General features: G+C 49.1%; 2 protein-coding genes and 1 long non-coding RNA gene across 10 annotated transcripts in view; 2 read left to right on the plus strand and 1 right to left on the minus strand.

The window, feature by feature from the left end:
* Nucleotides 1-19,748, plus strand: part of LOC118970417 (uncharacterized) — a 70,755-nt gene extending 51,007 nt beyond the window's left edge. For 2 of the 5 annotated variants that reach the window (XR_012121292.1, XR_005058336.2), the window contains one exon: nt 3,786-4,278. This is a non-coding gene — a long non-coding RNA (uncharacterized lncRNA). The other 3 variants (XR_012121295.1, XR_012121294.1, XR_012121293.1) reach the window with 3 other exon arrangements.
* The window catches only part of PARD6G (par-6 family cell polarity regulator gamma), a 59,631-nt gene extending 39,645 nt beyond the window's left edge, over nt 1-19,986 (minus strand). Inside the window, exon 1 of the mRNA XM_037007450.2 lies at nt 19,768-19,986. Coding sequence (XP_036863345.1) covers nt 19,768-19,839 — 72 coding nt within the window. The 5' untranslated portion in view covers nt 19,840-19,986. The remainder of the gene's footprint in view (nt 1-19,767) is intronic.
* A 290-nt stretch (nt 19,987-20,276) lies between these two features.
* LOC140843468 (voltage-dependent N-type calcium channel subunit alpha-1B-like) overlaps nt 20,277-24,934 on the plus strand; it is a 42,557-nt gene continuing 37,899 nt past the window's right edge. For 2 of the 4 annotated variants that reach the window (XR_012121296.1, XM_073213273.1), the window contains exon 1: nt 20,277-20,804. The gene's annotated coding sequence lies outside the window, so the exon portion shown is untranslated. The remainder of the gene's footprint in view (nt 20,805-24,934) is intronic. The other 2 variants (XM_073213274.1, XM_073213275.1) reach the window with 2 other exon arrangements.

A 24,934-nucleotide genomic window follows, 5' to 3' on the forward strand; every position in this document is an offset into this window, starting at 1 on the left:
CCTAATATTTTATCCTAGTAATTTATGCTTGATTACTGTTATCACTATTCTCTGAAAGAAAAGTAGATAAATTGAAGTTAAACATTATTTTTTACTTGGGCATAAGGTCTATTTGTGAAGAATATTTCTAAGTTGTTGTCTAAGGGGTCTGGAGCTTCAGTTTTGAGAGACGGAAAGAGTTCTGGATTGGATGCATGAAAATGCATGGAATTAACGTAGTAAAAAGGTTTCTAGACTGAGTTATTACAATCATTATATCATGATTGGAACATAGTTATAAAATTTGGTAATTATTAATGCTCCAAAGTGACATTTAAAACATCTTTCTTTTAATGCTATTAATTTAATAGCAAATGTTTGTTGCTAATTAAGGCAGGGGCAGCGTCTGCGTGGGAGTCAACACTGGGGGGCCTTTTCATGTCAATGAGCAGAGGGCAGCAAGCTCCTCAGGAGTCCAGGCGCTCATCTCTCTGACCTTCACCAGGTCGTGTGCCAAAGGCAGGTGATCAATCACACAGTGGCTCACCACAAAAGTTATCTTTACTAGTCTATTAGCTGACAATTCCATTAGTGCATGTTTCAGAACCACTTTACTTACAAGATGTATTGCCCAGTCATTACAGCCATTCACCTTTTCGATTTCTGATAGGTATAACAGGAATTATGTGATAATGAATTCTACCTGATAACTCCTTCATTTAGAGGTAACTTGTTTAATCCAATACAGTGAGGAAGTAAAAATATAACATTAGTACCCCATGCTAATGTTTTTTGCCTAAAGTGCCTTTATCATAATGAAGTTAGACCCTTACCTAACACCATTACAAAAATTAACTCAAAATGGACCATGACTTAATGTCAAGCCTAAAACTATAAAATTCTTAGATTCAGACATAAGGCAAAAGGTTTAGGATACTGGGTTTGGCAATCATCTCTTCGACATGACACCAAAGGCACAGGTAACGAGAGAGAAAAAACAGTCATTGGACTTAATGAAAATTAAAATCTGTGCTTCAAGAGGCTATAAAAATGATTACTACTCAGAACATATACAGAACTGCGAAGCGAACTGTGGTGTGTATATATAAGGGAAGGAAGGAAATTCTGGCATGTGTGGTAACATGGACAGACCTGGAGGGCATTGTGCTGACTGAAAAGAGCTTGTGGCAGAAACACAAACACCGTATGATTCCACTTAGATGAGGTTCTTAGGGGAGCCAAAATCATATGGACAGAAAGTAGAATGGCTCCCAGGGGCTATACAGGAAGGGAGAAATGGGGAGCTATCATTTAATGGATATAGAGTTTCAGTTTTATGAGACAAAAATCATGGAGATGGATGCTGGAGAGGCCACACAACAGTGTCAATGTATTTAATACTGCTGAAGTGTACGCTTAAAAATGGTTAAATGGTAAATTCTATGTTATGTGTTTTTTACTACAATGAAAAATGGAGGAAGAAAAGAAATGATGGGGAGGGAGATGTCCAGAGGAAGCGTTGAAAAGCTCTGATATATTCCTGGAGATCTAGAAGGCCACATGCACGTGCAGGGCTGTGTGTGGTGAGGAAAGACCTGGGAAGGCTGTAATCTCGTATCTGGTCAACCTTGGAATTCTGTGCAGTCAGAAAGTGAAAGCTGAAGCAGAGCTGTGAACTGCTGGAGTGCAGAAGATGGACCCTCCACAGACACAGAGTCCCTGAGCAAAGGCTGGGAGATTTACTGTTTCAAATAATTTAAGGAAATTTCTGTCCAGTCCACAAATGACCATTAAGCTAACTGAGCACTTTGGTGGTCACATATGACAAAGAATACTTTAAAGAATTAGTCCAAGGAAGTCACTACATAAACAGTAAGCAATGACCGCAAGGCCTTGTGAGATGGGGTATGACTTCCACAGTTACCACATATGACTTAAAATGTCTAGTTTTCAACAAAATTATGAAATATATAAAGAAACAGAAGAACTCCCATGCAGAAGAAAATAAAGGACGTGATGTCCCTGAGGGAGCCCATACACTGCATTATTAGACAAGAGTTTATATTAGCTGTTATAATTATGTTCAAATAACTGAAGGAAACCATGAAAGCAATGTCTCTTTGAATGGAAAAAAATATCAATAAAGAGATAAAAATCACTTAATAAAAGAGCCAAACAAATTCTAGAGTTCAGAAATTATAATACTGAAATGAAAAATTCCCTAGAGGGACTCAACAGCTGAGCAGAGGTGGCAGGAGAGAGAATCAGCAAGCTTGTAGAGGTCAGTCAGACCATCCAGGCTGTGGAGCAGAGAGAAAGGAAGGAAGAGAACCGAACGGGCCTATGGCGCACTGTCAAGCACCCCATGAAACATCCCTGTGAGCCCCAGAGGAGAGGAGAGAGGGAAAAAGACAGAAAGGATATTTGAAGAAATAATAGCCAAAAACTTGCCAAATCTGATGAAAAAGTATAATCTGCATATCCAAAACTTCTACAAACTTCAAGTAGAATAAACCCCATGAGAACCATGCCTAGAAGTACCATAGTCAAACCACCAAAATCCAGAGCCAGAGAGAACATTGAAAGCAGCATAAGGCTACACACTATGTTCAGAGGGATGTCTCACAGGAGCGCAAGCTTGGTGCAACACCCAACACTTAATGCAATACACAATAAAGGACAAAAGCCACATGATCACATCAAAGGATGCAGAAAGAGCATTTGACAAAATCCAACACCTCTTCATGATCTAAAACATTCAACATACTAGGAATAAAAGTGCATCTCCTCATCTTGATAGAGGGCACCTATGAAAGTGTCACAGCTAACATGGTACTTAATGTTTAAAGACAGCATGGTATCACCCTGAAATGAGGAACAAGATGAGAATTTTAATTTGCACATGTTCTATTTAACATTGTAATAGACAGTAAAAGGCATCTAGGCTGGGACGGATGAACTTCTTAATGTAGAACAATAATGTTCTAACATTAGATATTGATAATGGCTGCACAACTGTGTGACTCACTAAAAAAATACTAAATCTTCACCCCTATGTTTACCGCAGCACTATTCACAATAGCCAAGAAATGGAAGCAACCTAAGTGTCCATCAGTAGATGAATGGATAAAGAAGATGTGGTACATATGCACAATAGAATATTATTCATCCATAAGAAGAAAACATCCTACCATTTGCAACAACATGGATGGAGCTAGAGGGTATTATGCTCAGTGAAATTAGCCAGGCGGAGAAAGACAAGTACCAGACAATTTCACCCATCTGTGGAGTATAACAACAAAGGAAAAACTGAAGGAGCAAAACACCAGCAGACTCACAGAACCCAAGAATGGACTAACAGTTACCAAAGGGAAAAGGATTGGGGAGGATGGGTGGGAAGGGAGGGATAAGGGGGTGGAAAAAACAAAGGGGGCATTATGATTAGCATGTATAATGTGGGGGGGGGCACGGGGAGGGCTGTACAACACAGAGAAGACAAGTAGTGATTCTACAGCATCTTACTACGCTGATGGACAGTGACTGCAATGGGGAACTTGATGGGGGGAGTCTAGTAAACGTAATGTTCCTCATGTAATCGTAGAGTAAAGATACCAAAAAAAAAATACTAAATCTACACCTTAAGGGTGTGAATTTTATTTCATGTGAATTATAGCTTATACAACTGTTATTTTTTTAATTTAACCTCAAAGAATAATTTTCTTAAACAGCCAGTTGAAGGAAGATTGGAAGCTGTGTTCAGAAACATGCATTGATAGGGTTTAATGGAAGCTCTGCTTTTGCTCTAGGCAAAGGGAACCCCAAGGGACCAAGGGTCAAAGCATCTGCTGTCAGCACACACCAATTTAGAAGATGAGGACTTAAGAACCTGGGAATGCCACCCCCCCACCCCGCCATTACTGTGGGACCTTGTGGAGGAGAAGCAGGACGTGAACCTTCGTCCAAGCTGGTCGGGCAAGCTTTTCCAGTTCCAACTGGGCCCACAGTGTTAACTGGTAAGGAGGACAGAGGGCAGGCTTCAGAACAGGGCGGAACTTGCCACCCTCACATATTCATCTCCACCCTGACCCCACACTGCAAAAGGCCCTCAGTCACTCTTCTCCAATTCAGAAACTAAAACTTTATATGAATATTTCTGGAGTCACAAGGCTCTAGCAATATAAATCTATTTTCATCATTCAATGTCATATGATTCCAAGGATAAATATTACCATTACTGTAATTTTTTCTTATTTTCCAGGTTAAAAATACTAAAAAAGTAAAATTCTCTTAGTCTTGATACCTAAGAGGTTTCTGTACACTCACTCATATCTTTAAACAAACCCATTTTGTGTAGAAACATACTTAATTCAGAGTATGAAATGCTCACCTGGTGTGCACGAGTCTGGCTGGCTGTCTTCACACACACAAGTAAACTCTAAGCTTCCCCTCTGGAAGTGCCTGTCCGAGCCCCCACACTCTGGGGTCAGAGAAAGTGAGAGATTTGCCAGGGCTGTAGAGCTGTTTGATACAGGCTTGGAATAAGACCCCATCTCCTGATTCTGGTCCCATGCTCTGTCCACAGTGCTAAGCCACTCCAAGCTAACCCAAAACCTCATTCTTCCCACAACTGAAAACATGGTCCCTAATTTCATACTATTTACTTAAAAGTTTCAAAATGGCACATTTTTGATGATTAAGATACAGCTCTGGCTCAAATACCAGCCCTAAAGAAACTACAGCACCACTTTTCAGTCTGAGTAAAGCAGCCACCATCGTCCTGTTGGCTAATGTCAAAGGGAAGAGAAGGAAAATCATGAACAGCATCTCCTTCTCACCCAGGGCCCCCCGTACTGTTGTCTTTTTAACTAAGGAGGGCACGTAGAGCCTGAACACCATGTGGTGCCCCCAAACAGTGGTCAGCAGGACCAGCAAATCATGGTTTCCATCACTTGAGGAAATGCGGCAGGAATTCAAGCCTCACACATGGTTGTATTTCCAATAGCTGCTTGTGGGTGGGAGATGCACATGTTACTTTTAATCTCAAACCACTTGGGAGACATATATTATCCCCTTCATTGACCCAGAGGGGCCAAATCACTCGCTCAAGTGACTCCTCACCACTCTTTTGCCAACCCGCCTACCCGCACACCAGCTCACCTCCCTGTTCTGGTTGGCACTCACAAAAAGGGGAATTGGATGAGGGTAAAGGTCTCAAACTCTGAATTTCTCTTCTCCTTTGTCATTTCCTTAGAATCTCACTGTTTTTAAAAACGATTCTTTCCTTTCTGCATATATATACACATATTGAGGTAGCTTTTACCTCTGAAACAGTCAGAAAAGCCGACTATATGTGCCTGTGAACATACTCACTCTGGAGAAACCAGTAGGCTAGACAAAAAAAGGTGAGGTGGAGGGGTGGGAATCAAGGTCCAGCCTCTGGCATGACACTGAGGTGCCGTCTGGAGCCGTCCCAGTGCTGTGTGGGCCAGCGCACAACGGTTCCAACATGGCACCCTCTGTCCAAGACACTTCTGTAGTGTGGGAGAGGCTTCTCTAACATGCATACTTTTTAAAAGATTTGGGATTGCCGACTGTTTGGCATGCTCTTCTTTATGCTTTGAATTGGTATAGAATCACATAGCTCAAAATTCAAAAGGTATTCCATAAAGAGTCTCCCAGCTACCCAGTCCCCTCCCAACAGGAACCGAAGATTTCAGTTGTATGTGCCCTTCAAAAGGTATCTTAAACATTTGGAAGCAATGTATGTAAACTGTATTCCTCTTTTCTAAACAAATGATAGCACACTGCTCATACTGGCCTTCCCCATCGTTTTCCCATTTATCTGCTATAATTTGAAAACATTCTTTTGCTGGATGCTTGTGGTCCCGGGTGGGAGGGGATTATCTTGGACTCCCAGATGCCCGAGTTGAGTGAGAAAGGCTGAGTTACCTGGCTCCTGGTTTCTAAGATACACACAGGAACAAGGTTATCATCAGATTCACCAGGCAAGGCCATAGGAACCAGGAAATAAGGAATAGTCTTTAGCAGTTAATATGTTTTTAGTTAATATCTTGGGTCACCTCTAGGATCCCTCCCAAACCCCAAGCAACCACAGATACGTAATCATCTGAGCGATGTCAGGAAACCGCCACAGCACTCCACCGGCCGGCAAGCCCTGGGAGTGGGGTCTGCTCTCTCCTAGCACAGTCCCTGGTATGTAGTAGGCACTCAAATCATCACTGAATTAATTAATTAAATCTCTGTTAACCAGTTTTAAAATAAAACTGTAGAATTTTAACTAAGTAGACATTTTAGCTGACAAAATCACCAAACAGGAACACAGGAGATTTGACATGAAGAGACAAACGAGGTCCCATGCTCCCCAGCAGCCTTGCCCTGAGCCCTATCAGGCTACAGCTATATGCCAACCCCCTTCAGAATGAGGTGGAGAGGTTCCCCCACCCTGGCAAAAGCAAGGACACAGTGTTTCAAGGAATAATTGCAAACAGGTGAGTAAATAGTTGACCTTGGGGTCTTTAAGTACATAAAAAACCATGACTGTGACTTTGTTTCAGAGGGCATGGCTCAGCATTCAGTGGCAGTTTCAAAGACACAGGGGCTCATGTGGTCTCGACTATACCTAGCACTGCCTGAACGTATTGGGTGCTTTTTTAAGAAAGCCTTTGTTTCCAAATTACTTTCCAAGAAGGAAGTTAGTCATTCTGATCACTTACTTTCTACTCTAGGGATAAATGTGGGTGGGGGCCCTCAGGTCAGTGACCAGGCTGTGGGCACCACATGCTTCCTTCAGGCAGATGGACTCTCCCCAGAGCCTAAGGCCACTTTCCCCCTGCCCCTCACCCATGTCCCTCACTTGGGCAGAACTGACTCCAGAGAACAATGTCTGAGAGGTATCACTTGCTTGGGCAGCTCACACAGAGAAGTGACCCCAAGAACCATCAGACCATCAAACTGTCATTTTAGGTGACACGTTATCTCTTTATTTGCACTCATTCCCTCAAACTACCAAGTAGGAACTCATTTATTCATTAAACAAATATTTCCCTGCACTGGGCTTTACAGTGTGTAAATGAAAAATGTCATCTCCATTCTATCCGCCACAGACCCTGGCATATAGCAGACACTCAAAATACATTCCTGGAATAAATCACTAGTAAGGTACAGCCCTGCTTTAATCATCAAACAAGTATTTATGGAGTGGCTCTAAGCCCTGGGTACGATCCCACGCACTGCGGAATGTGAGGGAACAAACAAAAAAAACGTCTGCCCTCATGAAACATACCCTGGTGGGGAAGATAAGACAGTGAACGCTAAAAATAAAGATGTACATTGTGAAGCATGTCCGAAGTCATAAATGCCATGGGGACAGAGGTGAGGACAGGAGGAGATGGAGAGCAGAGGCCGCAGGGACACACAGTCTGCTGGGAACTATGTGGGAGCACAGAGGTCACCGAACGAGGGCCACCTGGGTCCCTCTGGCAGGCCCAGTGCTGGCCTTCACCACTGCTCTGGGGCTCCCAGGGCTCGGGACTCTGCCTCCCCAAGCTGTGGGTGCCGCACCTGCAGGGAGACTCCACACAGCAGTGCGCTGGCAGCGCTGTGCGCGGAGTGGGCTGCCGGCCACAGCACCCACCGGCGCTCTTGGTCACGTGCCAACACATCGCTTTCTAGACAGCAGTATTTGACCTACGAGACCTTCAGGGCGAAACCCTCCAGCTATCCTGAGACTGCCGTCATCTCGGGGGGTCCTAGACACCTGACATCCACTGACTGCTCCCCAGAAGGGCACCTGGAGATCATGCAGCGCGAGTCCTCGGGCCGTTTTCCTCTTGGAAAAGCTGGTGTTCGTCGTGGATAAACAACAGCCCTGATGGGCACCCAAGGGCATGATGGTGCCCCTTCACACACAAGCAACCCCTTGTCGGTAAAGTCTCTTACAGCACAGACTGAGAACGTTATGCGCATGTTCCCTGGTGATCTCCGCAGCCTTCGGAGCCCCGCACGCTGGGTGCCCCCGGAACTTTGCCCGAGGCCCCGCCCCGCCGGAGCCACCCTGGAACTCCCAGGCAAGAGCAGGTCTGCGGAAGCATAGATTCTCATGGAAAATGTTTCTCAAAATGTTCTTGGTAGTGAAATATGGAAACTGTACAAGCTTCCACGCAGAGGAAGCACATGCCCAGTATGAAATATAATGAAGCCAGAAGCGCTTTCAGAAACCAGGAAACTTTATAATACAGAAAGTTTAAGAGAACAACACAAAGCTGAATGTACAGTGTGACCCCAGCTAGGTCGAAATCCACAAAGCAGCAGGCCCCAGCCTGGGGCAGGCATCCTGCCTGAGCCCAGAGCCACGCACCTGGCCCCCCTCCGGCCAGTGACGCCAGGACCCCTAGGCTGGCCAGGGAGCAGGCGTCCTAAAGTTCTCGAGCTCCTCCCAGGGTGTGCTCCTTGAACCAGCAGCATCGCCTGGGACCTGCTGGAGATGCATGACCTCTGGCTCCACACCTAGGGAATCCGAATGTGCGTTCTAAGATTCCCAGGCACCCAGGTGCGCAGTGAAGTCTGGAAAGCAAGGTCATAAAATCCCAGTAAGCATCTTTCTAGTCACCGCTATGGGCTGTTTTTTACTATTCATTCATTCAGCAGGGTTTTACTGAATGCCAGATAACGGCTGGGGCTCCACACTCATGGTGTGTCTTCATGGAGCTGATGGTTTGAGAGCCTGATGCTGAACAGCAATCATACGGGCAAATGTGTAATTACAAATTCAGAAATGCATACAGAGAAACTATGACACAGGCCCTGATTTAAACTGTGTGTCAGAGCAAAGGAAATAATCAGGCAAACTGAAAGCAGGAGGCTTCACCCACACCACAGCCTGAAGGAGCTCAGCTGGCCCTTGGAACTAGGAGGGCAGGCTAGGCACCAGAGGTGCAGGATCTCCGTGTGCATTAGGGGGCCACACCATATCCTGCCATTCGTCAAGATCGGTCTGGGGGTCACAGTCAACATTCAGAGAAAGAAGACTCATACTCTCACTGTCCAGGGTGGGGTTCACACGCCCACCTTCGAACCAGTCACTGGCAAGGGAACAGGACTCCCTGACACCCTGGAAGCCCCCCACCTTCTATCATAAAGAGGGGCAGATCCTGTCCTCAAAGATCTCAGAGCTTGCATTTGAAGGGGGGAAAGCAAGCAGCACAGGACCATTTTGGGACAGGGCCAAGTAACGTGTGCATGTACATGCCACACAGAAAACTGGAACCACCTTCCCTGGGAAAGGTCAGGAAGCATGGGCTGTCATCCTCATGCAGCATCTGTAAGAGTGTGGGATGCAGCCGGGATGACTTCCTGGGTGACATGTTGGGACAGTTTCAAATCAGGCCACACACCTGTGAGTAAAAGGGGGGTGGAGCCAACAGTCAAGCCTGGCCTCTTCCTGTGCCCAGCCTGCCCACTGTGAGCAGAGTGGTGAGGGCATAGTGTGTGGAGCCTGCAAACTGCTTGGACAGGCAGCGCATCCTGCGTGAGGCTGCCCGAGCGCTGCTGGGGGTGAGAACCCACTGCACAAGGGTGTGCTCCATGTTGGATGTTTGCTCCTCTGCTTGCTCACATGTGCTCTCTAGTTCACACATGTGATACGCACCCGTGGACCCAGCACTGCTAAATGTAGGTATGGCGCAGGGCTGAGTGGAAGCAGAGATTTAGGAACATGGGTTGTGGTCTCTGTCTGGCAGGGACTTCCAACAGGGTAGACGTGGTGTGGTTAGTGTCATGAAGGCCGATGCAGGAGGGAGCTCAGACAAGATCTCAAAGCTCCATGGAGGGGCAAGAATTCTAGTGGCAGGTCAGGGCCTAGGGAAGGTCCACATGGGAAGGGATTCCCCAGGTGGAAAGGGAAACCTGAACCAGTGGCCAGAAGTGCATTTTATCCAGAGAGACAGTAAGGCAGATGTGCTAAGAAGCAGCTCTCTGGGTGGAAACACCAAGTTCAAATTACTGACTCATCTTTGGTAATTTAAACTTCTCTGAACAAATATTCTCCTTTGTAAAAGAGGACTAAAAATATAGTTCTCATGGTAGGTGTGAGAGTTAACTACAAATCCATGTGCCGTTCTGAGACTGAGAACCCAGTAGACCAGATCTTCCATCAGCCTGTTCGGGGAGCTCTGCTCTTCTCGGTCAGCGCGTTCCTGCACACATCCACAGGCTTCCACAGGCAGCCTGTTGAGCCCTTCTCAAATACCCGAATCTGCAGGCACAATAAGGGCTTTTGCGCACGTGGATATGTAACAGAGCCGAGTAGTAAGCGTGTCATTGGCCACTGACAGCAGCATCCCTTCTTCAATGGAGCACCTTCCTGATTTGAGTAGGAGTCATCACTTTCTTGGGCTGTGCCCCTTCTCTCACTGGCAGGCTGTTATTTCTCAGAGCTATTTTCAAAATGAAACAATGTTTTTAAAACTACATGAGAGAAAAGCTATGCTCATGAGTGTGACCTGAACCCTGGAGCTCTGAGTGGAGACTCAGAGGCAGCAGACACTGTGTAGTTCAAGGGGTTTCTGCTAAGTGACATGTCCAGATGTGCCAGGGACCTGGGTGGTCACCAGTGACACTCTAACCGCAGCTGCAGAGAGCCTTTGCCATGCTACAGAAGGAATGGGAGAGGCAGCTAGTTTCTCCTTACACCCACCCCATCTCCAACCCAGGCCAGAGCTTGCAGGGCCACCTACAGGGTTTCACAGGATGCACGAGGGATATTTAGGAAGCAGTCCAGCCCTGAGTTGGTGTCCAGGAGGTGTTGGGGCACATGACGTGATTTCACACCTGGAGCAGGTAGGTGTCATCATTTTCGAGGAAGTAGAATCGCGACCATGGGAACTAGATGGAAGGCAGAGTGCTGCAGCAGTTGAGGGCTTTGCCACTTTCATCTAGGGCATTGGGCCCTCCTCTCTGCAGCCCATAAGGTGTCACAAGGGAAGGAGAACAGCTCTGTGGAGTGCCTTGCAGGGTGGCTGGCAGAAAGCCCAGCGCACAGCTGATGAGCCAAGAAAGAAAGCTGTAACCAGCAGACTTCAGTGAAACTGGCAAGAGGCCACACCTGCCCGAACTCTTCCAGGGATGTGCCCTGGGCGGCAGCAGCTCCCACCAGGCTGGACTGGGCCGTTGGGCAGGGAGGGAGCTCAGACACTGTGTGCCTCCTGAAATGCCAGAACTGCCGGTCAACCCCAATGGCTCCACTCACCCACCCTCAAGGCCCAGGTGCTGATGTCCAGGCTGTGACCAGAGTCCACAACCTCCACCCGACAAGCAAAGGGGCCACATCCCCAGGAAACCGCTCCTAGCCTTGAGGGCAGGGGGACAGGGCAGGCAACTCTGAGCTCACAGTGACAGCTCATCTCCTGAGGAGTGGATGGGGCTTCTTTAACAACCATTTCTCACACTGGCATCTCCTTTACATCTGCTGCCACTGTGTCTCAGGCATCTGGAGCCACTGTATCACTTTGCATCAGGGTAAAGGAGAATATTCTTCTGAAGTCTGGGTCTGTGCCCCTCTTATCCTGCATCTGTAACACTGCTAATGCCCAAGAGCAGGCACCACCTGCTCCTCCACATGAGGGACCACTGTACAGGCAGAGAAGTTTGTTTTGTCCCACAGCAACACCCCCTTGTTATTCCAGACCAGGAGGGAAATGAGGTCAGGACTCGTGGGTGGGAAGCCAGTGGCTCAGGCCCCCAAGCCATGGAAAACAGGATACTAACACTACTTTAACCTCCAAATTCCTGTAGCACAGCTGTCCACCTGAAGATGACAGCTTTAACAGCCTCAGCATTTTGTCCCTCTTAGCCTTTCCCTACCCAGGGCCCTTCCCTGACAGCACCCATCTCCAGAATGAGGCCACTTGAGGAGGAGCTACTGGACCCGTGTGTCACTCCCACCCACAGAAGCAAAGGCACAGAGACCTGCTGGGCAGAGTGACCTACGTGTGACCCAGCTTTTGACAAGCATCCCGATGGGACAGATGCTCACCAGGCAGGGCTTCTAGGGGAGAAGAGAAACCCCCAAAGGCAGTGGCCCCATGAGTCATCATGCATGTGGAGAGCTGCAGGGCCAGCACAGGCAAACCTCTCAAGGTGAAGGTGATTTGGGGTCTTGACCACAGGTCTCCACAGCCTGCCATGCTCCAGAAAGCTGAGGGTGTCTTCATCCACTGTTGAAACCCAGGCACTTTTTAAAAGGAAGATTTTTCCACTTTTATCAGATTGCTTGTGGCATGAGTTGCCCTGTGACCTGTTGAGTAGCACCCAGCCATCCTGCTCATCCGGTGTCTCAGCTTCTCCCAGGACACCTGGCTCACCAGAAGGGCCCACTGGCTGGCATGGACTAAGGGGAGGCTGAGAGGCACGAAGGTAACAATTAAACCACAGAACTAAATGAAGGCCTATGAAAGCCCTTAGCAGATGTGCAAGTGAAAGAATCTCTTCTTGATTAATCAATCAACAAATACTTAATAAGCTGTGGTTCAAGGCCTCAGGATCTCACAAATCCTCAGACTTCTACACAGCTGCTCTACCCAAATCCCGTCAAGCCCCCCTGGGGTCTGCACACCAAAATTGAGAACAGCTACACTATGTTGGGGTTAGAGGGACCAGGACCACCTATGGCCAGCTCGGTGCCCTCTGAAGCCAGGGCATGGCAGCATCACACACAGCTGGCGAGAATCGCATGTGCACAGAAGATGAACTCATGCACGTTGCCAGCAAAGGACATGGGCACCCAACTCTGGGGGCAGGCCAGACCTCCGGCAACACAGATGTACAACAGGATGCTCAGTATCCACACGGACCACACCATCTGGTGACAGACCATGATGGTGGTTACACTCGGGGAGGCTGCTGACTAGACAGGGCATGAAGGAACCTCCCAGGATGCTGGAATGTTCTCGACCTTGATGTGCAGTGTCTACCTGGGGTGCAAACAGGTATGACTTAATCAAGCTGCATGCCTGAGATTAGCATGCTTTATTGTCATGTCACACGTGCAGAACTTCACATCATAGACCCTGCCGTTAAGGGGTATCTGGAATAGTTTCCTGAACAGGCAGCTATTTCATCCTCAAGGCATGGCTGAGTTTCTGTGGGCCAAAGGAAGGGGGACAAACTAAGAGTGTAACAGGGCTAGGCCACGTGGGAGGGCCAGTAAAACGCTAAGCTTGTACCCCAAAATTAGAGTAGATGCTCTGGTTGGGGATGAGTGTGAAGCCCACCTCTTGTTCCCTTCTGTCAGCCAGTGTCTGCACAGAGCACCAATGAGGGGGACAAACACAACCTCAGGAAAAGATTGAAGGGTGGATTGTGGGACACCCCTGGACCCCAGGAATCTGGAAGGACTGAATTTAGAGGACAGGGAAACAGGCACCCCAGACAAATGATGTCAGCACTGGTACAGAGAGTGCCACCTCGACCCTGCAGTGGGGTTTGGGCTGCTGGAGGGTTCTGCAGAAGGAGGCCTGTGGGGGCCAACAGGGTCATATGAGCACCACTCCTGGAGATCCACGTGTAGCTGGCTGGCATCCTGAAGTCACAGTTTATGACCTTGCACTGAGGAAACAGCAGAAATATCACCAAAGGCTTAAATCAATTTCCTCGTAACTTTTAAAGTTTCTCTTTTTGTTTCGCTCATCTTCTCCCCCTTTCTTTCTGCTTTCTCCCCTGTGGTACTAGTGGGGAGGGCACAGGGCTGCTAACCCCTCTCAGAGATGCCCTGGAAGTAAACCAATTGGTGACTCCAGCTTTGGTCGCCTTTCTCAGAAAGCTTTTTTTTTTTTTTTTTAACTACCCTAATAGGACACTTCTATACCAGTAGCTATCAGGAAAATCCAGCTGTTCTTCATCTGAATTTAATTCAACTGACATGTATTGGGCATCTCCTGTATGCAAAGCAGTTTTCTCCCCATTTTAGATGCTGAATTGTTCCTTGAAGCATACTACTGAGAAATGCAGCCAATTTTCTGAGCTGGCCTAGTGGTCCAGTGGGGTTGAGTGGCCCCAGTGAGGAAAGGGGACAGAATCCCAGCTGTCTATGGAACCACAGGGTGGGGGAGGATGGGTGGGGGAGGTTAGGGAGGGTGCTCCTGTTTATTTCAAAGCTGAGCAGGCACTGCTGTTGCTGATGGGGTGACTCCATGGCTGGTCCTGCTGGGTGGGTGGGAGGCCAGCATGCATTGGAGGCCTCTGGGCACAAGGATATGCCAGGTTGTGAGTTTGTGGCACTTTGGGGATGGGATGGGAGGGTGGTATGCCTGCACACACCCCACTCAAATTGCCCACTTGCTCGGGTCAACCTTCACTGGACCACAAGTTTGTAAGGAGGGGACAATGCCCATCTTGGTTGCCTTTGTGTTCCAGCACAAGCCCAAGCCTGGCATACAGTAGTTGCTCAGTGAATGAATAAATTAATGTTCGAATGGATGGTAGAATCAGACTTTTAAGAACAACTACTGAATACAGAGCTTCACTCAAGGGCATTCAGCAAGAACCTGCTTTATACTGATGAAAAAAAAAGAAAAAACAAAAACTTCTTTCCTCAAAAGCTTGAGAGCTCACCCTTACAAGCCTTAGATCCAGACAAACCATGGGTCCATCTCATTATGTGCAGGGTGAGCTAACAACACCTCCATCAATATCTGGACCTGGATTTTAGGGCTTGTCAGAGAAAGCAGAGCTGGGAGCCCTTCTCTGCCAGGGGCATTTGTGATGGAGAGCATGGACTCTGCAGCCCAACTGCCCATGTTCTTTGACCTTGGGCAGCTTAGAGAAACTCCCTGGGCCTCAGCATTCTCTGTCATATAAAGGGTCAATAACAGAACCCACCTTGCAGGGTTTTGATGGGGATTAACAAACTATTATTTGCAATTGCAATGTATTTTGAACATCATCTGGCACATATATCAGGGGGGCAGTTAAATAAACTTTTAAAAATACTTCTGATTGCAACCTGTACACAGAGGGCTAAGTGCAGCCTAGCTCATCTTTATAGTTCCAGTGTCCTCAGGGGGAGCCTCAGAAGGGGGCCTGCAGGGTGTGTTAGGTCTACAGAAGGGCAGAGCCCCTCCCATCACTCCCCATAGTCCCAGCAGAGTAGACATCTGCCAAGAGGAAGTGGGGAGTTACAAACATGTAAACAGCTGAACAAACCTAACATCTAGACCCCAGAGGCTCCCTTTAATTCTGCTATCGTCATTCCAAACTCCCTCTTTGCCTGCCTCTAAAAGTCCAGGAGGCCCCTTCATGGGTAAGGGTTAGGATGCCTCTCCGTTTTTCCCTGATTCTGGGTGTGATTCACAAATGTCAGAGCTTCTGACACATTGAATGGTTGTGTCTTCCAATCCATGACACTCCTTCCCTTCCCTAAAATTGAGAAAACCCTCTATCTGAAATGCCATGGGTCTGAGGAAAGGGCATGAACCTCTGGCTAGCTGGAGTGCCCCTTGGGAAGGTCCATAGGGCTTTCTAATACTCACAGGCCACAACTCACAAGAGGCTGGCATCTACCCATCAGTGGCGACCATACTGACATTCCCCACCTGGGTCCAAGAGTTTTCTCTAGGTCTAACTTCCCAAATCAAGTCACTGAACATGTTTAAACAAAGACATGCACAGATACCAAAAAAAAAAAAACAACAAAAAACAAACCTGGAGTTTTAAAAGGGTGTAGCTGACACACACAGGTGAGTCAAACTGTGTCAGGCGGTTTTCAACTGGCCCACGGGAGGGAAGTACCCAACCACCCCATGGGGAGGGCTGGCCAGAGCTCCAGCCCCCCGAGATGGAAAGGCGTGTCCTGCAGCACCAGGCAGCGAACAGCCTTAGCCAGAGATAAGATCTGGGGACCAGAGGAAACACATGAACTACAACACTGTCACCTCAGCACCATCTGCACCGACTGGAATCTCCTGTAGACAAGCAGCTCTGTAACTCACTAAAAAATAAGAATCTAACAGGAAAAAACAATGCATGGAACAAACAGGTAGTTCAAGGCAGACATGCAAACAGCCAACAAATATAAACCTTTTAATTCACTAACAAACCAGGAATACAAATTAAAACAACTGGATAGCATTTTACTTATGTAACTGGGAAAGAAGGGGAAAATACACAGAGGGAAGGAATAGGATAGGTGGATGGACAGGCATGGAACAGAGTATATAAACTGGTATAAGAGACTTTCTGGAAGAAAATTTAGCATTGTGTATTAAAAGGATTAAAAGTGTGCATACTTTTCACAAAGTAATTTTGCTTTTAGGAATTTGTCCTCAAGAAATTATCAGAGTTCTGCACTGGGCCAATAGAATCAGTGTTCTTTTTATACTTCATATGATACATATATTCTATATGTAATCTTTCTATAAGATGTTTTTAGAGCATTATTATAGAAAAAAATTAGAAATGACCCAAATACAATATTGGCTAAATTAACTATGGTCTACACATAAGATGGAATGCTATGTGATTATTTGTAAAAAATCTTTCCTAAAAACGTCAATCACATGAGAAAAAATTTGCAATACACTGTTAATTTGAAGGGGGACAGCAGGCTGCAGAATAATACACCTATAAAATGCAATTCTGATTCAGTAAAGCAAAGATGTGTGTGGGTACATGCACATACAAAGGGTCAGGAGGATGTGCAGCAACTCTGAACAGCAGCTCTTTGGATGGGAGAAGTACAGCATTTTTTGCCTGATACAGTTCCTAAATTTTCTACAACATATTTATCTAGAATCTAAAAAAGCCTCCAACATTATATTAAATGAAGCAGCAAAAACTGGATTAAAACCTTCAGTAGTGTTATTCTCCCACAGACACTGTGGACGCCACAAGCCCTGGGAGTATAAGCATGGCCCTTGGTCCCTGCTCTGAAAAGCAACCCTGGAGAAACATGGAGGTAGCTTGGACCAGTGAAGGCACTGAACCTGGGCACTGCAGGAGAGGGTCATCAGGACAGGACAGCTTCTTAGAGAAAGCTTTCAGGTGGGGAAGCCACCGAGCAGGGCACACAGGCAGGAGAGGACAAGGATGGGACCTGAGAGGTCAGGAAATGGGGACACAGTGGCCTGGTCACTGCAGAGGCCTGCACAGTAGAGGCAGGGGTGCCGGGAGAGCACTGCACAGACAGGGTGGCAGGCCCTTTAGGTCACGCTGGCAGATGCTGCTGGATGGGCCACATGTGAACGGGTCATCTCGGATTCCTCTGCCTGGCAGACCCCTCCCAGTGCTGGCTTTCCTGTTACCTCTCCGAAGGGCCAGGACTTGCTCCCCAGATGTCCACACAATGCAGACAGCATCCATGGTGGGTCTTCTGGGAGGAACAGGTGAATCACAGGTATCACAGCAAAATGTTGAGGGATAAGTAAGTGGTTATAGAGTAGGAGACAGCCACCAGGCTGAGATTAGTCCCATGGCTTTGGGACTTGACCAGCTGTGGCACAAGGCTAATGCCACGACTTTTGAGAGGTCACACGACATTTCAGGCCCGATATCCTCAAATGCCACAGAAGCCTGAGGTGCAGAGCTTGAGTTATATAACCCTGGGCACTCTGAAGTTTTCAGATACTTTCACATCATTGCCTTGTCTGGTCCTGGGGGTAAGCAGAACAGGTACAATGCCCACTTTACAGATGGGACATCCCAGGCTTGGGAATGTTAAATGCCTTGCCTGAAAGCTCGCAGGGTTGTAGGTGACTTAACTGGCATCATCCATCACCGTCATCAAGTTCTGCCTCCCATATTTTGACAACAGCAGCTGGAATAAGACTCCCTACAGAGATGAACTCCATGGTGTCAAATATTAACGACTAAGGGGGCCAGGGGGAGAGCGTGTAAAGAGCAAGAGCCATGTGGACCCTCTGGACAAACAATAAGACAAACCCAATCATCTGAAAGGGCAGGGTGTGTGCATGTGTGTGTGAGACCAGCCAGCACAGCAGGGCCCAAGTTGGTGTGGTCTTTCCTGGGGTATTCCCAAATTCAACCAGAACTCTGGCTCTGCCACTCCCCTCCAGGACAGCATTCACCACATCTGAACTTGACCCCAGACGGGGCATGGATAGTGCCCCTTCCTCACTAGGGAGCTGGAGGTGGTGGGACCGCCAGTTGGGCCACAGCTCCCAGTGCCCGGGGAGAGTCCAGGGCACGCGTTTACTCTGTAGTGCCAATGGCCTGTGCTGGGCCAGCAGTCCGGCCCTGCATGATGAGGCCCAGGGAAAAGTCATTTCCTCCCCACTTATCCATCTGCGTGGATCCTCTGGAGTTGTGCTTCTGATTGGGTGTGGCTAGTGCGAGTAAGCAACAGTTTTTATGTCAATATTGTCAATTCACACTTAAAATCAAATAGTTTGTGTAAAAGGGCAGCAGATGGGAAGTGCTCTGTGTCTTGACTGGGCTTGGGGGCTCTGATTCAGTCCTGGATGTTACTTTTAGGGGAGTCTTTGTATTCTTTTTCACATAGTCTATGAATCTATGATGCCCTCAAAATAAACAGTTAAAGAAATTAAATACCATACGTGCTCAGTGGCTACTGTAGTGGACAATGAGCTCTGAAAATCACCATTTCCACTCAGAAACCGACGGTTATCTCGAGCTCCCACTTGTGCTGATGGGTTCTTCCCCTCACACAACTCACAGGGGGAACATCTGATTTGGGAATGGAGGGGGCTCCTGTGCTGGGGGGATGACCGCGGGGGGGGGGGGTCCCAGCATTAGCATTGAGGAAGGAGAGCTATCTTATTAAAATGAGGATTCATGAAAACACTGTGTCTCCTAAGATGATGACTAGATCCTGCAACTCACTGTGGTGTGGTTGCTTGCAGAGAAGCCCCGATCCTTGGCGGATGCCCTGGGAATCCTACACAGGAGGACCCCGCCTCGGCCGGTAGGGGCAGCCCAGTCTCTGGACTCGGCTGCCCCAAGAGCGGGCCGGGAGGGTGCTCGGAGTTGGTGTCAGCCCCACAGGCTGGGCCCCTCTCCCAGCACTCCGGCCGCTCACCCTCGCTTTAGTGGTCGGGGGTCGGGGTGGTGGAGGGAGTCGGGCAAAGGGCCCCTCCTCCAGGACCCTGTGCAACTGCAGCTCCTGCTGCCGTGGGGGTCCACCGCAGAAACCCCGGCTCACAAAAGCGGGCGCTGAGAAGCCGCCGCCCCCGCAAAGAGACCCGCCAGATCCTATCAGCCGGTTCCCCAAACGCGCACAGCGCCGCGAGTCCGGGCACGTTCGGGCCGGGCGGGGCGCGGGCGGCGGGAGGGGCCGTGGTCCGGGCGCGCCCAGAGTCTGGGCCTGGGGCGCCGGGGGCTGCGTCCAGCTAGGGGGGTCGCGGCCGCCAGACTCCGCTTTCGTGTTCCGAGATTCCTCCGCAGCGAACGAGGCGGTGCGGCCCAGGGCCCTCCCCGGCGGCCCCCGATCCCCCACGGACACGACCCCAGGCAGCCGCAGGTCGCCCCGGAAACGCCGCCCCTGTCGCTCGTGGAACAAAAGAGTCGCTCTCGCCGAGGGTCCCGGCCGCGCGGCCCCCGGCTCCTTGTCCCCCGATCGCGGGCCCCGCCAGACTCGCCAGCGGCCGCGCTTTGTGTCTGCGCGCGGGCGCGGGGCGGCCGGACCCCACGCACTGTGGGGGCGCCGCGGTGCCCAGTTGTCGCCAGCGCTGGGCCCCCGTCCCGCAGCCCCTGAGGCGCCCATTCATTGGCTGGGGCGCGGACCGCCGGCGGGCTCACCTTGCTCTTGACTTCCACCGCGCTGCAGTCGAAGAAGCGCAGCGTCTGAGACTTGTGGAAACTCCGGTTCATGGTTCCGGCCGTGCTCTGGCCCGCGCTCCTCGCTCCGGGGGCTGCAGTAGGACGCTGGGGCCGGCGCCCCCGCCGCGCCCCAGCCCCGGCCCCGGCCCGAGCTCGCTCGGCCGCCCGGCTGCTCCGAGTGCGGCGGCCCGAGCTGGGCCGGCCGCGCGCCTCGGGGACCCAGGGGCCGCGCGTGGGAGGAGCCGAGGACGCCGGCGCGCACCGCCCCAGGTCCGGCCTCCGAGGACCCGCCTTACTCCCCGCCCCGGGCCCCGAGGATGCGTCCCAGCTCCCCGGGGACACGCCCCCAGTCCCCGCCCCACGCCCCCTGAGGACCGGTCCCCGAGGACCTGCCGCAAACTCCGCTACATTCCTCGAGACGCGCCCCCCGCCCCCGCCCTGCAGCCTGAGGACCCGCTCCCAGCCCCCTCCCGGACCCCGAGGACCCTCCCCAACCCTCCCGCGCTTCCAGGGCCCTACGCCAACTCCCACCGCCCCCTCCTCTCACACCCACTGGCTCCTCCCCGCGCCTCGAGGACCCGCCTCCGAAGACCCGCCGCCGATCCCCGCCCTGTGCCTGGAGAGCCCGCCCCACGAGCCCCAAGGACCCGCCCCATCTCCACCACGCACCCCCGAGAATTGACCTCCTCAGCACCCCGTACACCCAGCTGAGCTGTCCCCAAGGACCACCCCGCGCCCCCGCCAAAGCCCGCCCCATGCCTCGAGGACCCGCCCCTCCAAGGACCCGCCGCAATCCCCGACCCGCGCTGCTCCGACACGTCTCCCAGTACCCGCGCACGGGCCAGGGGGACCAGGCCTCGCAACTCCCGCTACGCACCGCACCCCTCCGCCTTGCCGAACCGCTCCTGAGCACCCGTGCCCGCGTCCCGCCCCCGAAGCTGCTGCTTGCAGGTAGCTTCGCGCCACGGTAGGAGCAACCCCGAGAGGAAGAAAAGAAGCATCGTCCACCCGCCCAGGTAACCTAGTTCCCAGCTCGGCGCCCTGCTTTCTTCTTGTGCCCCACGGCAGGATTTTGCCTCACCGGGCGGCCAGGGAAGTGGGCTGATTTAGGCTGGTTTTTGCTTTAGTCTTGGATAATGGGAACCACTTGAGGCCTTACCTCTTGGGCCCCGCCTGTCTGCAGTAGCTGCCAGGTGGTTCTGGGTTTGAAGGCACACTAGCGCAGGTCAAAGTGAAGGGTAAGGAGGGGGACAGAAACACTTCTAGGCCTGCCCGATAAAGGGTGACTTCTCCAAGGATAGGAGAAAAAAAGGGCACTTTAGGAGAAAGGTGGCATCAACTGCTAGTCTCGTCGTGGAGTAGCCGTTTTCTAGGGGGCTCTGGAAGGTGGCTGCTGAAACCGAAATCCTTGCCCTTGAGTAATTTGTATGAGATTAAGAAGATAAGTAGGTGTTTAAAAGTTTTTATAAGTGTGCCATAAATAATCATAATTTATACATTACATAAGTATAAAGTTACTATAAATTCATTGTGAAAGAAATCTGGGGAGTACAAAGAAGTGAAAGAAAAAAGTTAAAATCATCCATAGTCATACTACTCAGCAATCAAGTCTATTAACATTTTGGTACATTTTATCTCTGTTTCATTTCCTTCATATATGTATATATGTGACAAAATTGTGATCATGCTGTTTGATCAGTTTTGCAACCTGCTTTTTTCACCTCATGTTATATAAAAAACATTTCATGAGGTGGTCTTATTGTGAAAATTAATAAAGGCAAGCCCCACTCAAGTGGAGCTGGGAGGTTAGAAGGGGAGCCGTACCACCCCACGTAAATTACAGGAAGAGTCCTCCACAGACCCCAGCAGAAGCATCCTCAACAGGAAGAACCATCAAGCACAGTCCTCAACAGGGCAAGATGCCCAGGGCACCCCCTTCAAAAAATCAACTCCCACTGCAGCTCAGCCACTCATCTCCCCGAGCTCTCACTTTCCTCTGGTGGACTTTGTGGGAAGCGACCCCGCCCCACTTTCCTCCTTTCCTATAAAGTAAGGTTCCTCCTCTTTGTTGGATTTCCCTATGGCTTGGCCGTAGCTTGTATGTCCTAAATTGCAATTTTCTGCTATTCCTGAATAAGCCCAATTTTGCTGGTAAAACAACACTTATTTTTAAGGTTAACTTGAGAAATACAGTTTTTAAAAGCTGCATATATGAATATATTCATAATTTTTAATCATTGTTTTATTGAATAAGATGTTTCCAATGTTCAGCTTTTATATAATACTGTTACTTGAGTTCAAGTATTACTGATTATTTTGTTAGAATTGACTCCAAGAAAAAAGCAATTACTAGACCATAGAGTACACATATTTCTAAACCCTTTAATTCAGATTGCCAAATTGCATTATCTAAATTTTAATTGGCATTTCATTTCAGTGAATATCCTGTTACATGCCAGGAACTATGATTGCACAGGCACAGAGCTAAAGTCCCTGTCCCTAAAGAAACACCAGTCTGGCCACGTTTCCAGACATGTAGAAAGAATTAGCAATCAAGGATTAAATACAATAAGTAAGAAAACAAAAATGCCAAGAGAGTCCCATTCAAGAAAAGTATTTCCAGACAGAAGGTTGAGGATATCCACTGGCATGAAAGAAAGGACCTGGAATATTAGTTTATTAATGCAAAGTTTAATAAACTCCAGGTTGAATTTTTTTACTTGTGAATAGATGCACACTTGGAAGAAGGGATGGGTTGCAGGCAGAGGTACTGACTCTCCCTCATGGGTACTCCTAAACACATGAGACCTTTGATTATCACCACTTGCTGACACTGGACATCATTGTCTCATGTGGGTAGAAGAGACTCCAGGCAAGCTCGGACCCAGATGGTTTAAGAAGTGGGGGACAAGGGGTGAGTGGGGGTGCCAGGGGCAAGGTGGGAGTACCCAGCAAACTCAGTGCTTGGAGAGTGGGAGGAAAGGCTGGAAGCTGCAGAATCCCATGCTTGAAGGAAGACCTCCAGCCTTGTGAGGTGTGAGGTCTGAGGCCTGGCAATTTGTGCACCTGGCCTGTTAGTGACATTTGACGCATCCCCTTCAGACACCTGAGGGTGTCTGCACTTGAGCAAGAGTGCACATGCCTTTTTCTCCTCATGTTGTCCTGGGAATGCTGGCTAGTGGCATGTGGAGCCTGTTTCTAGCTGAGACTGGAACACTGTTCTTTCAGGCTGCAAGCCTGTGGGTGAGTTGGGTGTAGACAAACAGTTGAAGTCTCAAAATTCTGTGTATGTGGCTACTGAAGACCTTTTCAACAAAAAAGAAAAAGGTTTAATAATGCAACACACACACGCAGAACTTGTTTTAAAGACCCTGATAATAGAGAGGAGAAATGTCAGCTTTCTGTAAATTGTTGACTCAGCAGTGAGCAGGTCTCATTGATGCCAGGTGTGATGGAGAAGAGACTCCAGCCAGTCCACCACCATTCCCTGCCTACCAGGTAGGGGCCCCCTGCTCTAGGACACTTGGCTTGGAGTCCGTCCCACATGCGCATCCCCAGGGCTGGCCAGAGTCTGAGTCTGTGCAGTAGGATAAGTGGAGGGGATGCCTAAACAGAACAGGATTACCGGCTCTTCCATGGGGTCACTCGGCGATGTCTGGAGGGTGTGTCAGTGACAAGAGAGGCCAGGGCTGCTATAAACATCCTACAATGGATGGGACAGCCTCAACCAAAGAGAATGGTTTGACCCAGAATGTCGGCACTCCAGAGGGTGAGAAGCCTGGGGCCTGAGGCAATGCTGACTTCCAGAAGAAGCTACAACCCCAGCCCATCCTTCTTCCTGCCAAGGTGGGGTGGGTCTCTCCTCTAGTCTGGTCAGACTGAAGGGCCTTTTGCTGTCCACTATTAATGGGTGTCTGGGGCCTCATCCTTAGAAGTCAGGAAATGGAGGGCCTTGCCTGCTCCCTGACTTCCATGGCTCAGGATGGCCTCCCCAACACCCACTCCTCTGTGTTCTGGAGCAGGACCGAGAAAGCCAGGGTGAGGGGCTGCTGACGTTACCACTAGCAGGTGCGGTCTTGATCCCACCAGTAATGTCTGATGTGGCGCTTGGGTAGAAAGAGCCAAATTGGGACAATTGGCAGTGAACCAGCAGCTGCTTTTATGGGCCACCTTGAGTGGCAAGTCTCCAGGGTCTGTTAAGTAGCAGAGAACTGGTGAAGGCACACCCTTACACTTCCAGACCTAAGCCCAGGACCTTTCAGAGCTTACTTCCTCCAAAGGCTCTCTTGGCCACAGGCACCCCACTTCAGGCCTTCAGCATGCTGCCTGGCTGTGCACCAGGAACCCCAGTAGTGTGTGGTATACAACGTCCAAAATCCAGGTCAAAGTGGCTCAGTCTGGTGCTGCAAGGAGACCTATCAGTAGGTCATTGGTGGGTATCTCTTGGATCGGAATCACAGGTGATTTTTACTTACTCTTCATCTTCTGCATTTAAAAAACCTCTGCCATGAAACCCCACACACAAAAGTAAACTCAAAATGAAACAAACACCTGAATGTAAGTCATGCAACCATGAAACTCTTAGAAGAAAACATAGTCAAAAATCTCTTGAATGTAAACATAAGCAACTTTTTTCTGAACGCATCTCCTCAGTCAAGGGAAACAAAATAAAAAATGAATAAATGGGACTACATCATGCTAAAAAACCTCTGCACAGCAAAGGACATTATCAGCAGAACAAAAAGGCATCCTACAGTATGGGAGGATATATTCTTAAATGACATATCCGACAAGGGGTTAACATCCAAAATATATAAAGAACTCACACACCTCCACACCCAAAAAGCAAATAACCCTATTAAAAAATGGGCAGGGGACATGAACAGGCACTTCTCCAAAGAACAAATTCAGATGGCCAACAGACACGTGAAAAGATGCTCCACATTGCTAATTCTCAGGGAAATGAAAATTAAAACCACAATGAGATATCACCTCACACCAGTTAGAATGGCCAACATAGAAAAGACTAGGAACAACAAATGTTGGTGAGGATGTGGAGAAAGGGGAACTCTCCTACACTGCTGGTGGGAATGTAAATTAGTTCAACCACTGTGGAAAGCAGTATAGAGGTTCCTCAAAAAACTCA

Source organism: Manis javanica, chromosome 9, assembly GCF_040802235.1.
Source record: "Manis javanica isolate MJ-LG chromosome 9, MJ_LKY, whole genome shotgun sequence".
NCBI classification, from domain to species: Eukaryota; Metazoa; Chordata; class Mammalia; order Pholidota; family Manidae; genus Manis; species Manis javanica.